The sequence below is a fragment of the Vulpes vulpes genome, chromosome 6, assembly GCF_048418805.1.
Source record: "Vulpes vulpes isolate BD-2025 chromosome 6, VulVul3, whole genome shotgun sequence".
NCBI classification, from domain to species: Eukaryota; Metazoa; Chordata; class Mammalia; order Carnivora; family Canidae; genus Vulpes; species Vulpes vulpes.
In genome coordinates, this window is record NC_132785.1 from 63,712,440 (window position 1) to 63,728,431 (window position 15,992).

General features: G+C 39.7%; 1 protein-coding gene and 1 gene segment (V, D, J or C); both read left to right on the forward strand.

Annotated features, from left to right (window-relative positions):
• Nucleotides 1-15,992, forward strand: part of LOC112909605 (T cell receptor alpha chain MC.7.G5-like) — a 531,968-nt gene that overhangs the window by 87,521 nt on the left and 428,455 nt on the right. The window lies entirely within an intron of this gene.
• LOC112909603 (T cell receptor alpha variable 8-3-like) lies at nucleotides 2,609-5,465 on the forward strand. The segment is given in 2 exon segments: nucleotides 2,609-2,871; nucleotides 2,987-5,465. Coding segments are annotated over 2 exon segments (390 nt in total).

The following is a 15,992-nucleotide window of genomic DNA, read 5'->3' on the forward strand; positions in this document are numbered from 1 at the left end:
CTCTAGGATTTTGATGGAATCTTGTCTTACATTTAGATCTTTCATCCATTTTGAGTTTATCTTTGTGTATGGTGCAAGAGAGTGGTCTAGTTTCATTCTTCTGCATGTGGATGTCCAATTTTCCCAGCACCATTTATTGAAGAGACTTTCTTCCGATGGATAGTCTTTCCTTCTTTGTCGAATATTAGTTGACCATAAAGTTGAGGGTCCACTTCTGGATTCTCTATTCTGTTCCATTGATCTATGTGTCTGTTTTTGTGCCAGTACCACACTGTCTTGATGACCACAGCTTTGTAGTACAACCTGAAATCTGGCATTGTGATGCTCCCAGCTATGGTTTTCTTTTTTAAAATTCCCCTGGCTATTCGGAGTCTTTTCTGATTCCACACAAATCTTAAAATAATTTGTTCTAACTCTCTGAAGAAAGCCCATGGTATTTTGAAGGGATTGCATTAAACGTGTAAATTGCCCTGGGTAACATTGACATTTTCACAATATTAATTCAGCCAATCCATGAGCATGGAATATTTTTCCATCTCTTTGTGTCTTCCTCAATTTGTTTCAGAAGTGTTCTATAGTTTTTAGGGTACAGATCCTTTACCTCTTTAGTTAGGTTTATTCCTAGGTATCTTCTGCTTTTGGGTACAATTGTAAATGGGATTGACTCCTTAATTTCTCTTTCTTCAGTCTCATTGTTAGTGTATAGAAATGCCACTGACTTCTGAGCATTGATTTTGTATCCTGCCACACTGCCAAATTGCTGTATGAGTCCTAGCAATCTTGGGGTGGAGGCTTTTGGGTTTTCTACGTAGAGTATCATGTCATCTGCAAAGAGGGAGAGTTTGACTTCTTTGCCAATTGGAATGCCTTTAATGTCTTTTTGTTGTCTGATTGCTGAGGCGAGGACTTCCAGTACTATGTTGAATAGCAGTGGTGAGAGTGGACATCCCTGTCTTGTTCCTGATCTTAGGGGAAAGGCTCCCAGTGCTTCCCCATTGAGAATGATATTTGCTGTGGGCTTTTCGTAGATGGTTTTTAAGATGTTGAGGAATGTTCCCTCTATCCCTACAACCTGAAGAGTTTGGATCAGGAATGGATGCTGTATTTTGTCAAATGCTTTCTCTGCATCTAATGAGAGGATCATATGGTTCTTGGTTTTTCTCTTGCTGATATGATGAATCACATTGATTGTTTTACAAGTGTTGAACCAGCCTTGTGTCCCGGGAATAAATCCTACTTGGTCATGGTGAATACTTTTCTTAATGTACTGTTGGATCCTATTGGCTAGTATCTTGTTGAGAATTTTTGCATCCATGTTCATCAGGGATATTGGTCTATAATCAGAGAGGTTCTTCTACTAGCCTTGAAGAAGCAAGCTGCCATGAGTTCTACAAATGCAAGGAAGTGAATTGTCCCAACAACCACATGAGCTTGGAAGAGGATCCTCACACCTTAGACAAGACAGTGGTCTTAGTTGACTTTTTGATTGTAGGTTTGTGAGTTCTTGCTTAACTGTGCCCAGCCTTCTGACCTACAGAAACTGTGAGATAATAAATGGGTATTGTTCTAAGTCACAAAGCTCATAGCAATTTGCTACACAGCAATAGGTACCTAATACAGACTTAATAAACTGGTTGATGAATATCATCATTTCATAATATTTAGGATTTGTTATAGCATAAGAAAACTTGAAATGTAATGAAATCTTATAGTACACAGTGACTTAATAGATGTTTTCCAAAATTTGACTATAATCCTAAAAATGTATGTATCATTATCATAATCCCCTGTGAATTATAAAACAATTTTTGTGGTAAATCATGATAGGAGTAAAGACTGAACTATCTTTCTTTTGTCTATTGAGGAAGTATTACAAATTTATTGTCAAATTAAGAGAAAATTTAAAAAGTATGGAGCCAAAAAACAAAAGAACAAAAAGTACTACATAAATTAAAAAACATTACATAAAAGTGTTACATAAACTTACGTATTAAATTCATTACATAAATTACATAATGAAATATGTAATATTTAGATTTTATGATGTTGGTGGTGTTTGTTTCATAAAATTTGTAATTTATTGTGATTTTATTTCTCATTCTAAAGAATTATTTTGTATCCAATTTTGATTCAAAATTTTGTGTTCTTTTAGAAAGCTCCTATTTTGGATGATGAGTATTAAGGAGAGTACATGTTATATGATGAGCAATGGGTGTTACATGTAAATGATGAATCACTACATTCTATATCTGAAAACAATCTTACCATATACGTTAAATAATTAGAATTTAAATTAAAACTTGAAGTAAAAAAATAAAAAATAAAAGCCTCCATTTTATAAGTTTCAGGGCCTATGAAACATAGATCCCTCTGGGTACATAATCATAACGCTTTGAAATTCAACCACAGAAGGGTCAGGAATATGTGGGGAAGGTTCGCAAAAATCGTGAATGTGTCCTTAGCTCGTTTGGCCCCTAGAGGGCGCTGTTGCCTAAATTGGAACCGGCTTTTCCGGGGCGGGGGCGGGGGCGGGGGGCGGGGACTCAGAATACGCCCTCCAAAGCCGTTTTACTCTGCAGCTTAAAGAGGTGTTCTGGCGGCAATTTTTAGACAAGGGCATGTAAAGAATCTCAGACACTGGGGTCAGACAGATTTCCCCAGAGAGCATCTCTTCCTAACAGTCCCCAAGAAGAAGGAGTCTAAATCCCCTATCATTCCTCCTCAACCTCAGAGCAATCTGGATTCAAGTACCCAGTCATCACATTGTATTTTATTTATTTTATTTGTGAGAAATTTCCCAGAAACTATTTTTTCAGTGCTCGGCCATGACCTTCATGTTCATCGCAGCGCTTGGGGTGCTTCTGTTTCTAAGTGAGTAACATTCTATTTCACTCCCTTGTCCACAAATAAAACATTGTTCTGGGTTGACTCTGAATGTAGACTTTTTCTTTTAGCAGAGTTCACTGACTCAGCCTTGATGTTTCAGGAGGAACCGGAGCCCAATCTGTGACCCAGCCTGATGCCCACATCACTGTCCCTGAAGAATCCCCTCTGGAGCTGAGATGCAACTATTCCTATGGTGCAACTCCCTATCTCTACTGGTACGTGCAGCACCCCAACCAAGGCCTCCAGCTTCTCCTCAGGTACTTTTCAGGGGATACCGTGGTTCAAGGCATCAAAGGTTTCAAGGCTGAATTTAGTAAAACCTCCTTCCACCTGAAGAAACCCTCAGCCCATTGGAGCGACTCAGCCAAGTACTTCTGTGCTGCGAGTGACACAGTGTCTGGGACTGACCGGAGAGCTGCACACAAACCTCCTGAGACGTTATAATTTAAAAGACTCAGGGTCTCAGCCTGAGTTATTTTCAGGAAGTCGACACGTTCTGTAAAGATAAACAATGCAGAGAATACAGAATCCTGGGAAGTGTTTAGTTTCCATGGACATCTTAGATAATTTTTCCTTTTGTTTTGTTTTGTTTTTCCATTTTGCAAACTCAAGAAGTGCAGCATTTGCTGGTTTTTGAAGTGCAGCATTTTTATCCTCTAGAGTCCCAATTCTAGAGGGAATAAAGCTATAGGATTTTCAACAAGCTGGAGAAGTTACTTGCTCTCATATCATTTGAAATAGTGATGAGTGGGCCATCTGGATAACTCAGTCCACTAAGCATCTGTCTTAGGCTCAGGTCACAATCCTGGGGTCCTGGGATCAAGTCCACTGTGGGCTCCCTTCTCAGCAGATAGTCAGCTTCTCCCTCTCCCTCTGCCATTCCCCTCCTCTCATGTTCTCTCTCTCTCTCTCTCTCCTATCTCTCTCTCTCTCTCTCTCTCTCTCTCTCTTTCTCTTTAATAAGAAAATGAAAGCTTTAAAAAAATAAATAGTTATGGGCTAAGATGGTTTGGGGTTGACCATGTGAGTTGGCATAAGGCAAATTGGAGAATAGCTTTGCAGAAACCCAGGGCAATTGCTTATGCCGATCTGCATTATCTCCAGAACATTTTACCAGTATCCTGAGAGGCTTCTTTTGTCAAAGAACTTCAACACTTTGACTAAAATATTTGAGAATGGACCTAATTAAAGCTGACATATTAAGGATGTATACAGATGACCTTTAGAACGAAGGGAACACTGCCTTCTTTTTTTTTATTATTGAAGTTAGATTTGCCAACATACAGTGTAACACCCAGTGCTTATCCCATCAAGTGCCCTCCCCGGTTCCTGTCACCCAGAACACTGCCTACTTTATCCAGTGGTCCTTGGTAATAGACACTCTAAATCAAACACATTGTCATGCTGACGTTTCATGTGGAATCTTTGGCTTTTCAATGAGTGCCCAGTCTTTCTTTATCAGACACATTCGGGTTTCTGCTCCCCTCTTTTTCTCTCCTCTAATTCAATTTCTCTAATACCCATTAAATGCCCAATAATAATTAGTGGGTGCTTCATCATCTTTTTTTCTCCTACACATTTTCTACAGTGCCATTAATAAACACTTGCAATATTTTTGAGCAAGCCACCTGATCTTCAGTGTCTTCAGATCACTTGACCTCAATAAAAAATATGGAGGCCCTCATTTTCCATTCCTTGAATCTCCAAATCCACCTGCAGAGGATTCTTGTTATTTATAGTTTGAGACAGAAGCATAAACTAAAATTATATTTATATGTTATCAGTTATTTTTCTTTTAAAATAATCTACAAGTGAAAAAGCAAAATACAACAAAATAATTAATAATCAACAGTTTTAGTAAAATGTGTTTAAAATTGAAATTTTATTTAAAAATTGTAAGCTTAGTTATAGATGTTTTTTATACAAATAAAGTTATTCACAGTTTTTATGTCAATGTCCATCTAATTACCTAAATTAATAACACCACTTTGAATCTTTTTTTAAAAAATATTTTATTTATTTATTCATGACACATAGGGAGAGACACAGGCAGAGACACAGGCAGAGGGAGAAGCAGGCTCCATGCAGGGAGCCTGACATGGGACTTGATACCGGGTCTCCAGGATCAGGCCCCGGGCTGAAGGCGGCGCTAAACCGCTGAGCCACCCGGGCTGCCCTAACACCACCCTTTAGGCAGTTACAGTCTAGAATAAATATGCATCGTTTAAAGTAGTATTGTTAAATTCTGCATAGTGTTTCAACTATCACGAGCAACTGTTGTGAGTCCCATGCTGATAGGAGCGACCCTCAGAACCACAGATGAATACCTATAGAAGCAATAAAATGGATCCTTCGCGCTCCCGGGAAATAATATTTCATTATGTACAGCCTACCGCGTCCATGCCATCTGAAAGAAATGACTGGGTTAGTTAATTGGTTTTTCTTTTCTTTTCCCTCAACTCCGCCCAATTCCAAATCGAAGTCTACAGAAGCACAGCTCACAAACTTTTCTGATATTCAAATGTAGTTTCAGAGGCAACTGTTAAAGTATGTGAATAAACCTTTTCCTTGAGTTTAAACTGTGTTAGTAGTTACATAAGGTTACATATTGTGCCCAGATCCAAGTGACAGACACCCAAATGCTTTAATACATTTATTCATGTGTGCGTATGTGTTTGTGATCAGTGGTCCTGTCCCCATATTTGCTCATCTGACCAATCACCTTTCAAAGATCTCCCATCTTTGCTTTTGTTACTCTCCATTCTTGTCACCTGCATAGAAGGCATACGGTATTATATCCTCCACTGAGCTGCCTCCTATAATAGAGGCTTAAAGTAATTGTTGCTGTCTTGGTGTTCATGTAATATTTATACTGCATCCTCTAGGCCTTATTACATTTAGAGAGATGCTTGTCTCCCCCACTATTATCACAAGCTCTGTGAAGGGAGGTCTACTGCCTAATTCCTTTTTGTATTTTCCCAGTTCTGGAACACTTGAATGCATTGACTAGACTATATTGAATCACATGGGGAGGGGGATCACGTTAGAGGCTTCATTTTTTCTAAGTTCCTAGCTAAGAATTAAATAGACTGTTTCCATATAATTACCTAAAAATATATTACATGAAAGCATTTATTGTCATAAAAAGGCACTGTGGGCGATTCATGGACCAATCCATGGTACTCTCCATCCTTGTGGACATTTCTGTGGTTTCAGGTCAATCCACAGGTATGATCCCTGACAAGGACAGCTGTGCTGAGCTAGGTAGACCTGCTGAGTAAAAGGTGTTTCTTTCCTAGGGTTCTAGCCATTGGGAGGCACTATAGGCTTTTCTTAAACCAGGACTATGCTGAGATCTACTTATGAATAGTACTAGTAATAAGTAGTAAAGAAGGGAGAATAATTGGGTGTGAGGAAAAACTAAATCATTATCATCATGTAAGAAATATGCTTCTTGCTGAATATGTCTGTCAATTAGTAGCTCTGCCTTCTTCCCCAATTCAAGTACTAGAGGTTTCTAGCTGTACTGTATATCTGTATTTACATTGTTATCACGTTTGTCTGTATTGTTACCTTAATCTGCCTCCATCAAAAAAGACTTCTAGATCAAACAAAGAATCCTATAAAGCAAAAGGGAAGATGAAGAATTTCCAAGTTCAGAAATCAGATTTTTTCTTATACTATATGTTGGCAAATTGAATTTAAATAAAATATTAAGAAAAGAAATCAGATTTTTCTGACTTGTTTCATTTTTACTGCTTAAGAATTTTCTGGATTGGGGGAAATAGGAACTTCCATTCACAGACTCAAAATTATTTCTAAATCATTACATGCTCCCTTTTTTTAGTATTCTTTCTGTGTCTTTCATATAACTAGAAAACTAAAAAAGAGGGAAGACAGAGAAGCTAAGGGGGAAAAAAGGAGAATATGAGGAAGTAGAAGCACATTGAGGAGGAATGTGGAAGGAAAAGAGGAAGATAGAGAAATTGGAAGAAAGATTCCCTGAACTGCAAGTGTAAATCACGGGAAACTACAGCCAAGAATTAGAAAATAAAATTTTATGTGGCAAAGTTAATATGTAGAAATAATGTCCAAATTGATCTATTTTTTCCTCACAATTTACAGTCTTATTAGGTTCATTTCCCATAATAATATTTACCACCAGTCTTGGAAATTCCAGGAGAGTATCAAGCCATAAATATTTCACGTATTCCAATAACAGGAACTCATTAAGTATATAATATATAACATTTATGTTTATATTATTTGACACAACCGGAATGACTCTCATATAATTAATTCATAGGTGAGTAAACATCTTTTTGTCAGAATACTTGCCCGTTTTTCAGATTTTAAAACGTGGAAATTCTTTCTATGACTCCCTTCCCCCATTAGCTTGGATGAAGCCTGGTTCCCTTTGCAGGGGGCAGTGGGAGGGGGCGGGACAACACTTTCCCTTTCCTTCTCCCTCGCTGTGACTTCCAGGATTAGCAGTAGATTTCTGAAGTATCAGAGTAACTGATACTTTGTCATATCCCCACCCAGCCCCTTCTCAGTGGGGTGGAGGCGAGAGGGTGGGGCTTCATGTCCCAGAGGTCTGGACTGGAGCAGTGTGTGTTGGGTGAGGCTGATTGGTGGCAGAAACAGGAACAGTTCCAGATTCTAGTTGTGACACTCACGCCCCAGGATTTAGTTAAATATATGTGGTGGTGAAAATGTCCTGGTCAGCAAAGCAAAGCATCACGAAGAGGCTATTGGTCACTGTGCTGGGTCTTTTGTGCATCCAAGTTTGCTGTGAGTTGGGATTGTCCCCCGTGGGAATCTGAAAGGATTTAGCAACTGCAGGATTATAGATGGAAGGGGAGAAATGGGGAGGGAAGGGGCTCACCAGTCTTGCAGACTTTCTATTCTCATAATCTATGGGCTATGTGGACGTTTTCCAGGTTTTGGAGGTGTAACAGTGACCATCCCCTGTGACCAGGTCTCTGTTTCTCATCAGGTGTGACAGGCATGGAGGTGGAGCAGAGGCCCCCCGTTGAGAGTGTGCTGGAGGGAGCCAGTCCCACGCTGCAGTGCAATTTTTCTACCTCTGCGACCAGCGTGCAGTGGTTTCGCCAAGATCCTGGAGGCCACCTCGTCCACCTGTTTTACATTCCTTCGGGGACAAAGCACAATGGAAGATTAAACTCTACGACAGTCACTAAAGAGCGCCGCAGCTCATTGTACATTTTTTCTTCCCAGACCACAGACTCAGCCATTTACTTCTGTGCGGTGGAGCCACACTGCTCCGCAGACACCTGCTGCCGGTGCACAAACTCTCAGCTGGGCTTGGCTCCTCCTCCAGCCACCAGCAGCTCGGGAGGCCACGACCTAGCAACTGAATGGCTTACTACTCCTTGGTTGAGTTGGAGCCCCTCCTTGGTCCTGCAGATTTCGGACTTTGGTCCTTATCGTCCCTTCTCAACCTGGTATCTCTTTTTTGCATTATAAACCTCTAATTTGGAACATGAAGAGTAACAAATAAGAAGAAAGAATTGAAATAAATATTTAAGCCACAGTAGGCTGGACTCCAAAAGGGCAAAAAGTGAAAGGCATAAAGAGGAGAAAAAAAATCATTCCCGTAAAGATGTCACTAGGCAATGATCTGGTTTAGCTGAGTGTCTTGAGGGTTCAGGTCTGTCTCAGCACAAAGTGTCCCAACAGACAATTGTAAATAGTTGCATCTCATCCCACTAGTGCTGCAAAGCAAACACAAAAGTGTTAAACAAAAAAATGTTGTTTTGCTGAATGTTCATATGCGAACTTTGTTACCGAACACAAAACAAATCTATTATTTTGTAGTTCTGGACTCGAGAAGTCAGGAAACCAGTTTCTCTGTCTAGTCAAGGTCTTGGCAGGATTGAGTCCTTCTAGAGGCTCTGGAGAAGAATCCATTTCCTCGCCTTTTCCAGCTTCTGGAGGTCACCTGGATTCCTTTGCCCATGACCTTTTCTTTTTTTTTTTTTTTTTTTAAGATTTTATTTATTATTCATGAGAGACACAGAGAGAGAGAGAGAGAGAGAGGCAGAGTCAGAGGGAGAAGCAGGCTCCATGCAGGGAGCCGGATGTGGGACTCGATCCCGGGACTCCAGGAACACACCCTGGGCCAAAGGCAGGCGCTAAACCGCTGAGCCACCTGGGGATCCCGCCCATGACCCTTGAATCATTCCAGCCTCTTGCTGCTTCGACCATATCTCTTTCCTCTTCTGGAGCCAAATCTCCTGTTTCATTCTTATAAAGACACTCATAGCTATATTTAGGGCCTACTCAGATAATCCAGGATAATTCATATGAAGATCCTTACATTAATCACACATCCAAAGTCCATTTTGCTGTATTCATTCACATATTCGGATATCAAACATATTAGGACCTTGATATTGTTGGGGGCCATTATTCAGGCCATAAATATCATAGCAAGTCTGATATCTATTCTCCACCCCTTTTAGGACTTGTTATTTGCTTGTTTATTTGTTTGGTGGCTTGACTCTGAGTTAAGCCAATTTTCCTCACAGTGTGCAGCCTCTGACATGGGTCCCAGGAGGTCTTGGGGATATACCCAGACACCCAGGTATGACATTGGTTTTAGCCAGACACTCTTTGGTGGTCCTTTTCCCTGATCTGTTGTAAGCCCTCTGCCCCTGTTTGTATCACACCTAGCCATTGGCCTCAACTGAGTATTGGCTGATTGTTACATGGTCTTCAACAATGCCCCAGTGGGTAGAAATTGCTCGAAGCCCCTTCGCAGAGGTAGTCTTTGAGATTTATCACTGAGGCTTGTTCTGACCTCTGGAATATTCTTCCTACTTCTCTTTCCTGTTAAATTTCTAGCTAGTTTATGACTTAGCTTACTGCTGTTCTTGAGCCACCTGCTTCTACTAGTTGTTTACTACCAAAATCTCTACTGTTTTCAAAAGTACCCTTAAACTTGAAGTTCCCCATATTCTGTTCCAGATGAAATCTTCTCTATGGGAGAGCCCTATTCTTTTTTTTTAATAATAAATTTATTTTTTATTGGTGTTCAATTTGCCAACATACAGAATAACACCCAGTGCTCATCCAGTCAAGTGTCCCCCTCAGTGCCCGCCACCCAGTCACCCCCACTCCCAGCTCACCTCCCCTTCCACCACCCCTAATTCCTTTTCCAGAGTTAGAAGTCTTTCATGTTCTGTCTCCCTTTCTGATATATCCCACTTATTTTTTCTCCTTTCCCCTTTATTCCCTTTCATTATTTTTTATATTCCTCAAATGAATGAGAACATATAATGTTTGTCCTTCTCCGATTGACTCATTTCACTCAGCATAATACCTTCCAGTTCCAACCACTTCGAAGCAAATGGTGGGTATTTGTCGTTTCTAATGGCTGAGGAATATTCCATTGTATACATAAGCCACAGCTTCTTTATCCATTCATCTTTCGATGGACACCGAGACTCCTTCCACAGTTTGGCTATTGTGGACATTGCTGCTAGAAACATCGGGGTGCAGGTGTCCCGGCGTTTCATTGCATCTGAATCTTTGGGGTAAATCCCCAGCAGTGCAATTGCTGGGTCGTAGAGCAGGTCTATTTTTAACTCTTGGAGGAACCTCCACAGTTTTCCAGAGTGGCTGCACCAGTTCACATTCCCACCACCAGTGTAAGAGGGTTCCCTTTTCTCCACATCCTCGGGAGAGCCCTATTCTTATAGCTGCTTCTCTCCCTGGGCATAACCTCTGTGCAACTACTCGAGCTGTGAGAAGGGACAGTGGTCTGCATTGCTCAGAGTGATACTCCTGCTTTCTGAGCAGTGTGCTGAGTGGGGCAGTAGCTTCTGGTCTTCTTGGCTTGCCTTTCCCAGCACGGAATCACTACTCTATGAGTGAGCTGGGGTGAGTGCAAGAGGCACCCAGTATTCTCAACCTGTTCATGCCTGGGGTAGAGCTCTTCCGCCCTGTGAGGGGGGTGAAAATAGCCACTTTGTGGCTCCTCTGGCTTGCAATGGAGCCTTTGTAACAACAAGCTGGGGGAGATAAGAGGTGTTGTTAGTCATCCCTGAGAGTGTAGCCCTATACTAGGAGCTGGGGGGACAAGGAGACCTGTGTTCTCAGTTGCACCCACCCAGCATAGAGCTTCCATCATCCTGAGCTGGGGTGGGGAATGAGGAGTGGGTCATGGCTTCATTGCCACAGACTCCTTCTGTTCTTAGAGATTTAATAGATTTTCCTGAATAAACACTTGTTTTTATTTGCTGTATACCCTTTTTTATTTGCTGTATATTCTTAGAACAATGTCCAGAGACTTTAACTTTTAAAATAATTCTCACCTGTTATAATTGTTTTGCTGGGGACAGTATCCATGGACCTAATGTAGGAAACAAAGGAAGAAAGAAATACAGATTAAAAATGTCTTTCTAACCTACAGCCCACTGACAAACATTTGAGACAGGCAGAGTATAGTGTTCCTCCAGGAAACCCCCAACTGTCTTAATGTTAATGCCTTACTAGATGGAAAAACAATCTTAGTTTGACAGTAGCCAGGCGTCCAGGATCCTGAATCTTCTTTAGCTTATGACGATCCTTTTGGATCTTCTCTTACTTTTACTTTCCCCAACCCCAAAGTTTATATAATCAGTTGCTCCTCACAATTCTAGGGCAGCAGCTTTTTGTGCCCATGGGTCCTGTCCCCGTGCTTTAATAAAACCACCTTTTTGCACCAAAGACATCTCAAGATTCTTTCTTGGACATAAACTCTGGATCTCACCTCACCAAACTTCCAAAACTACCTCAGATCTACTCACACTGCCATTCTAGAATTTACAGGCTCCTATTCATGTTACTAACACATAGAATACACCTACCCCGAGAATAGTCAAAAGGTCAGCTTTTCTTTGAGATACATTGATTTTCTCCATTGAGAAAGAAAGCCATTATCTTGCTTTTAGCCTAACTCTGGCCCCAGAAACAATTAATCAAGCACATCATAATCATAAAACAACCATGTATTCTGAGAGGATTAATGATTATGGAATACCATATCTTTTCTCAAATCAAACACTAATTGTGCTTAGAGCTGTTATCCAAGGTAAATGAAAACTAAGGCTCATCTCTAAGTTTCTGACTCTAACAGAAAACACCATTAGTGTTGATCTGTACAAATTCTAACTGTAGTTTTGAGGTAGGAAATGATTACAAGAAAGAATTCTGGTGACATCTTCAATGCAAAAAGATGGTCTTAGTAAAGCATGGGGACAGGACCTGTGGGCAGAAAGAACTGCCCTGGGGTCATAAGAAGTGGTCCATTATATATTTTCAAGTTGGGAGGGGTTAGGGACAGCCCAAGTCTCTAAGGAATTTGAAAGCAAGGTTTCTGGGACGTTAAGGGAGCTAGCTATTGTTGGGGAAAAGTCATTTATTACTATTATTAGCCTTAGTCTTGAGAACCTTTAGATGTGTATAGTAGGGTCGCATGCTTGAGGGATGATTGTATCTTGAGGGTTAGAGATAAAAGAAGTTTCCAAGGGAGTTTTTATATGTTAAAGAAGACTTACAGGATCCTAGGGGTCAGGCTAAGATTGCCTTCTGCTTTTAGCAAAGTATTAACATTGAGGCAACTAAACTCCCAGAAGATCTCTCTGACTGTTTCAAGGACTTGTCAGTGGGCTGTAGGAAGTAAGGAAATTTCATTTTTTCTCTTGTCTTTGCTTCCCACATCAGGTATATCACATCTATTAAAGATATCACAATTAGAAGAGTATGGTTATTTTTCCACCAGAAGAAAATAATGAACAACTTAAATACCCATTGTCTTTAGTCCTGTTCCCTAGAGACATACCTTAAAATGAGGATTTGTGCACCTGAAAAGGAAAGGGGAAAAGGCCTATCAAGGGTCAGATTTTGGATGGTGTTCCAGACATTTTGTCAGCCTGATTTTGTGAGGAGCTCTAGAGCATAAATCCTACCACAGTTTGCCTTGTCCTTTGATTGCAGTTAGTGCATATTTTCTTGTGAAACATTTGGACTCGGGCAATTAAAATTTAAAAAAAAATTTTTACTATTTTTCCCTGTATCTTCAACAAACCTAACATCAAGGACACCTGTTCTTGTTTGAAACTCAACCTCAGCAGTAGTTGACATGATCTCAGAACTTATAAAATCATCAACATTTATGATTATGGGAAAATGAATTTCTCTTTACAGCTCATTCTGGTCAGAATCATGATGTTTGCTGCTCTGTACATTCACTAAGTCACTGATTCCAAAGTCAGATTTTTCAAAGCAGTTGTGGACTGTGTAGTTATGGGTGATTATTGTGCCCACATAGCAATACGATTCATCATTTAATCATAAACACACTATTTAAAAAATCTCAATAAAGGATAAATTGCCAGGGATCCCTGGGTGGCTCCTCAGGGGCTTGGAGCCTTCCTTCGGCCCAGGGTGTGTGATCCTGGAGACCCGGGATTGGGTCCCATGTTGGGCTCCCTGTGTGGAGCCTGCTTCTCCCTCTGCCTGTGTCTCTGCCTCTCTCTCTCTCTCTCTCTCTCTCTCTGTGTGTGTGTGTGTGTGTCTCATGAGTAAATAAATAAAACAAAAATTTTAAAAAAGATAAATTGCCCAATCTGAAAACGGGCAAAGTATTTGAACAGACCTTTCATAAAAGATATAGGAATGACCAATAAGCACATTAAAAAGATATTCTGCATCAGAGGTCAACAAAATATAGCCCACAAACCAAATCCAGCCAGCCACCTATGTTTGCAAATAAAGTTTTATTGGAACACAGCAATACTCATTTGTTTATGTATTATCATTGGCTTCTTTCATGCTACAATGGCAGAGTTGCATAGTTGCAACAGAGACTGAATGGTCAACAAAGCCAAAAATATTTACTATTTGGATCTTTATGGAAAAAATTTGCCAAACTTTCTACATCATTAGTCATCAGAGAAATGCAGAGTAATACCACAACTGTGAGGTTAACTGGGGAAAGAAAAAAAAGATGACTGTATGATATTTTGGCAAATATAAATTAGAATTTACTTAAGGACATGTTCTCTTCAATATGTATCAGGATCTCCCTGATCTGATGTTGGTATTATGGGAGGAAGGACAGCCCAAGCAGGGACTCAGCCTGAGGGCCAATTTCTGCATCTGAAAAGACCTTAGGGCAGGTAAGATTCTATCATGAGTATTTCAGGGGCCCTGTTGTCTTTTGATAGGTCCGGCACCACAACCAGGACCTCCATATCCATCTGAGATAAACCTCCGTAAAGAGCCACAAAGGTTTTCAGGGGGGGAACTCAACAAAGGCAAAATCTCCTCCATCTGAAGAAATGGCTAGAGAATGGCTAGAGAATGGCTAGTCACTGGCTAGAGAAGATTCTGTCACTTACTTCAGTGCTCTGATCCAGGGATTTCTGAACACAAACTTTTAAGAAGCTGTGAAAAATTGTTCCGTGTAACTTTTCTTTATGGCCACCAAGAGGCAGTACCACTTCAGAGAAGATTAACATTTGTCACAGGATCACCAACTAACCAGGATTAATCCTTTAAAAATTTAATAAACTATTATCTCCTACTTTGCTTCAATTTGTATCTATCAATCATCTATCTGTGTATCTATGTATGTAACTATCTACCTACTTATCCACCCATCTACCCAAATAGTATCTGTGTTTAGTCCAATCTAATAGTTTGAAAAATACGACTTTGAAAAGTAACACTTTTTTGAATAATACACCTTGTCCTTCAACAGCAGGGCCACATTAGCTTCTTTAATATGAATTTATGTTGTTTTCACCCATACACATCCAACCTCCAATCACTGAGCTAATGTGGGCTTAGAATTAATTCTCTTCCCCCATTATTTTTACTGGAAAACCTATTGATGATGTAAGTCTAAGTTCAAGCATCTCCTCCATCACAACTGTTCTCTGTCTAGACCCAGAAACAGAGTTCATTCCTCTTTTCTTTGTCACACCCTATAAATACACAGTTCTCTTTTGTAAGCTTTCCTTGGCTATACTTGAGTATTGACTAGGTTGACTTAAGATCAGGAATATGTCTCTTTCATGAATGAGACCCAAGTGTTGCCATTTTGTAGGCACTTAGTAGGCCTCAGTTAACATATTTTGAAGGTATGCATTAATGAATGAATAAATGAAAAAGAAAAATATCACAAATTCAACAAATAATTTAAAAAATTTCTTTAGGGTGCTGTAGTAGAATGAGATTAGATTGTAGAATGAGGAATGAAGAGTCAACATTGGCTCCTGTTGGACTCTAATATGTTTATTTTTTTATTGGATTCAAGATGATAACAGAGATACAAACAAAATTTTCTCTGTGCTTCAGAAAAAATATGTGCTCCTTATGTATTCTAATTTCTATTATTTATAATGCAGATCATCCCTACTTTCAGGACTGTTTTGGAATTTATCCTCAATTTTTGTCTCTGTGTCCTGCTGTGTTAACATCTAAAGCCAAATGGAGTCTTCATATTTCACCTATAAGGACAGAATGTGAAGAAAAGGTCCAGTGTGTGTGTTCAAATGCAGGTTGAGCACTACCAAAAATGCCACAGTACTGGGTGGCCCCAAGTCTTCTGAAATCTAAAGAATCTTTCCATTCTCTTATACCCATTTGGAGATCAAAGCTCCTGGGGGACAGATAATTCCAGTACTTCTCAGCTTCTTTTCCCCAGGTATATTCTTAGAAATATTTAATTTAACTGATTTCTATTTTAGAAGAAATATAAAGAAATTGACATCAACTTGATTATTTTCTCTCATTTCTTAGGTTCATGTAAAATATGGACATATCTGAAAGATTGTAATAAAATTTAAGTTCTGTAAGGGGAAAAAGACCATATATTCTTTATGCTTTGCTCCATTACCCTAGGTTGTAATGGGATATTATGCCCTTTGTGTGTCTTTAATAGACCTTAATTAGTACTTATAGTAAAAAAAAAAAAAAGAAATGCCCCATACATGCTGATTTTATAGCTTCGTAGGAGTAGCTCTCTTCCTAATCATAAATGCAATCTTTATGGACATATTCAGCTAACCTAACATATGATTTTTAATATT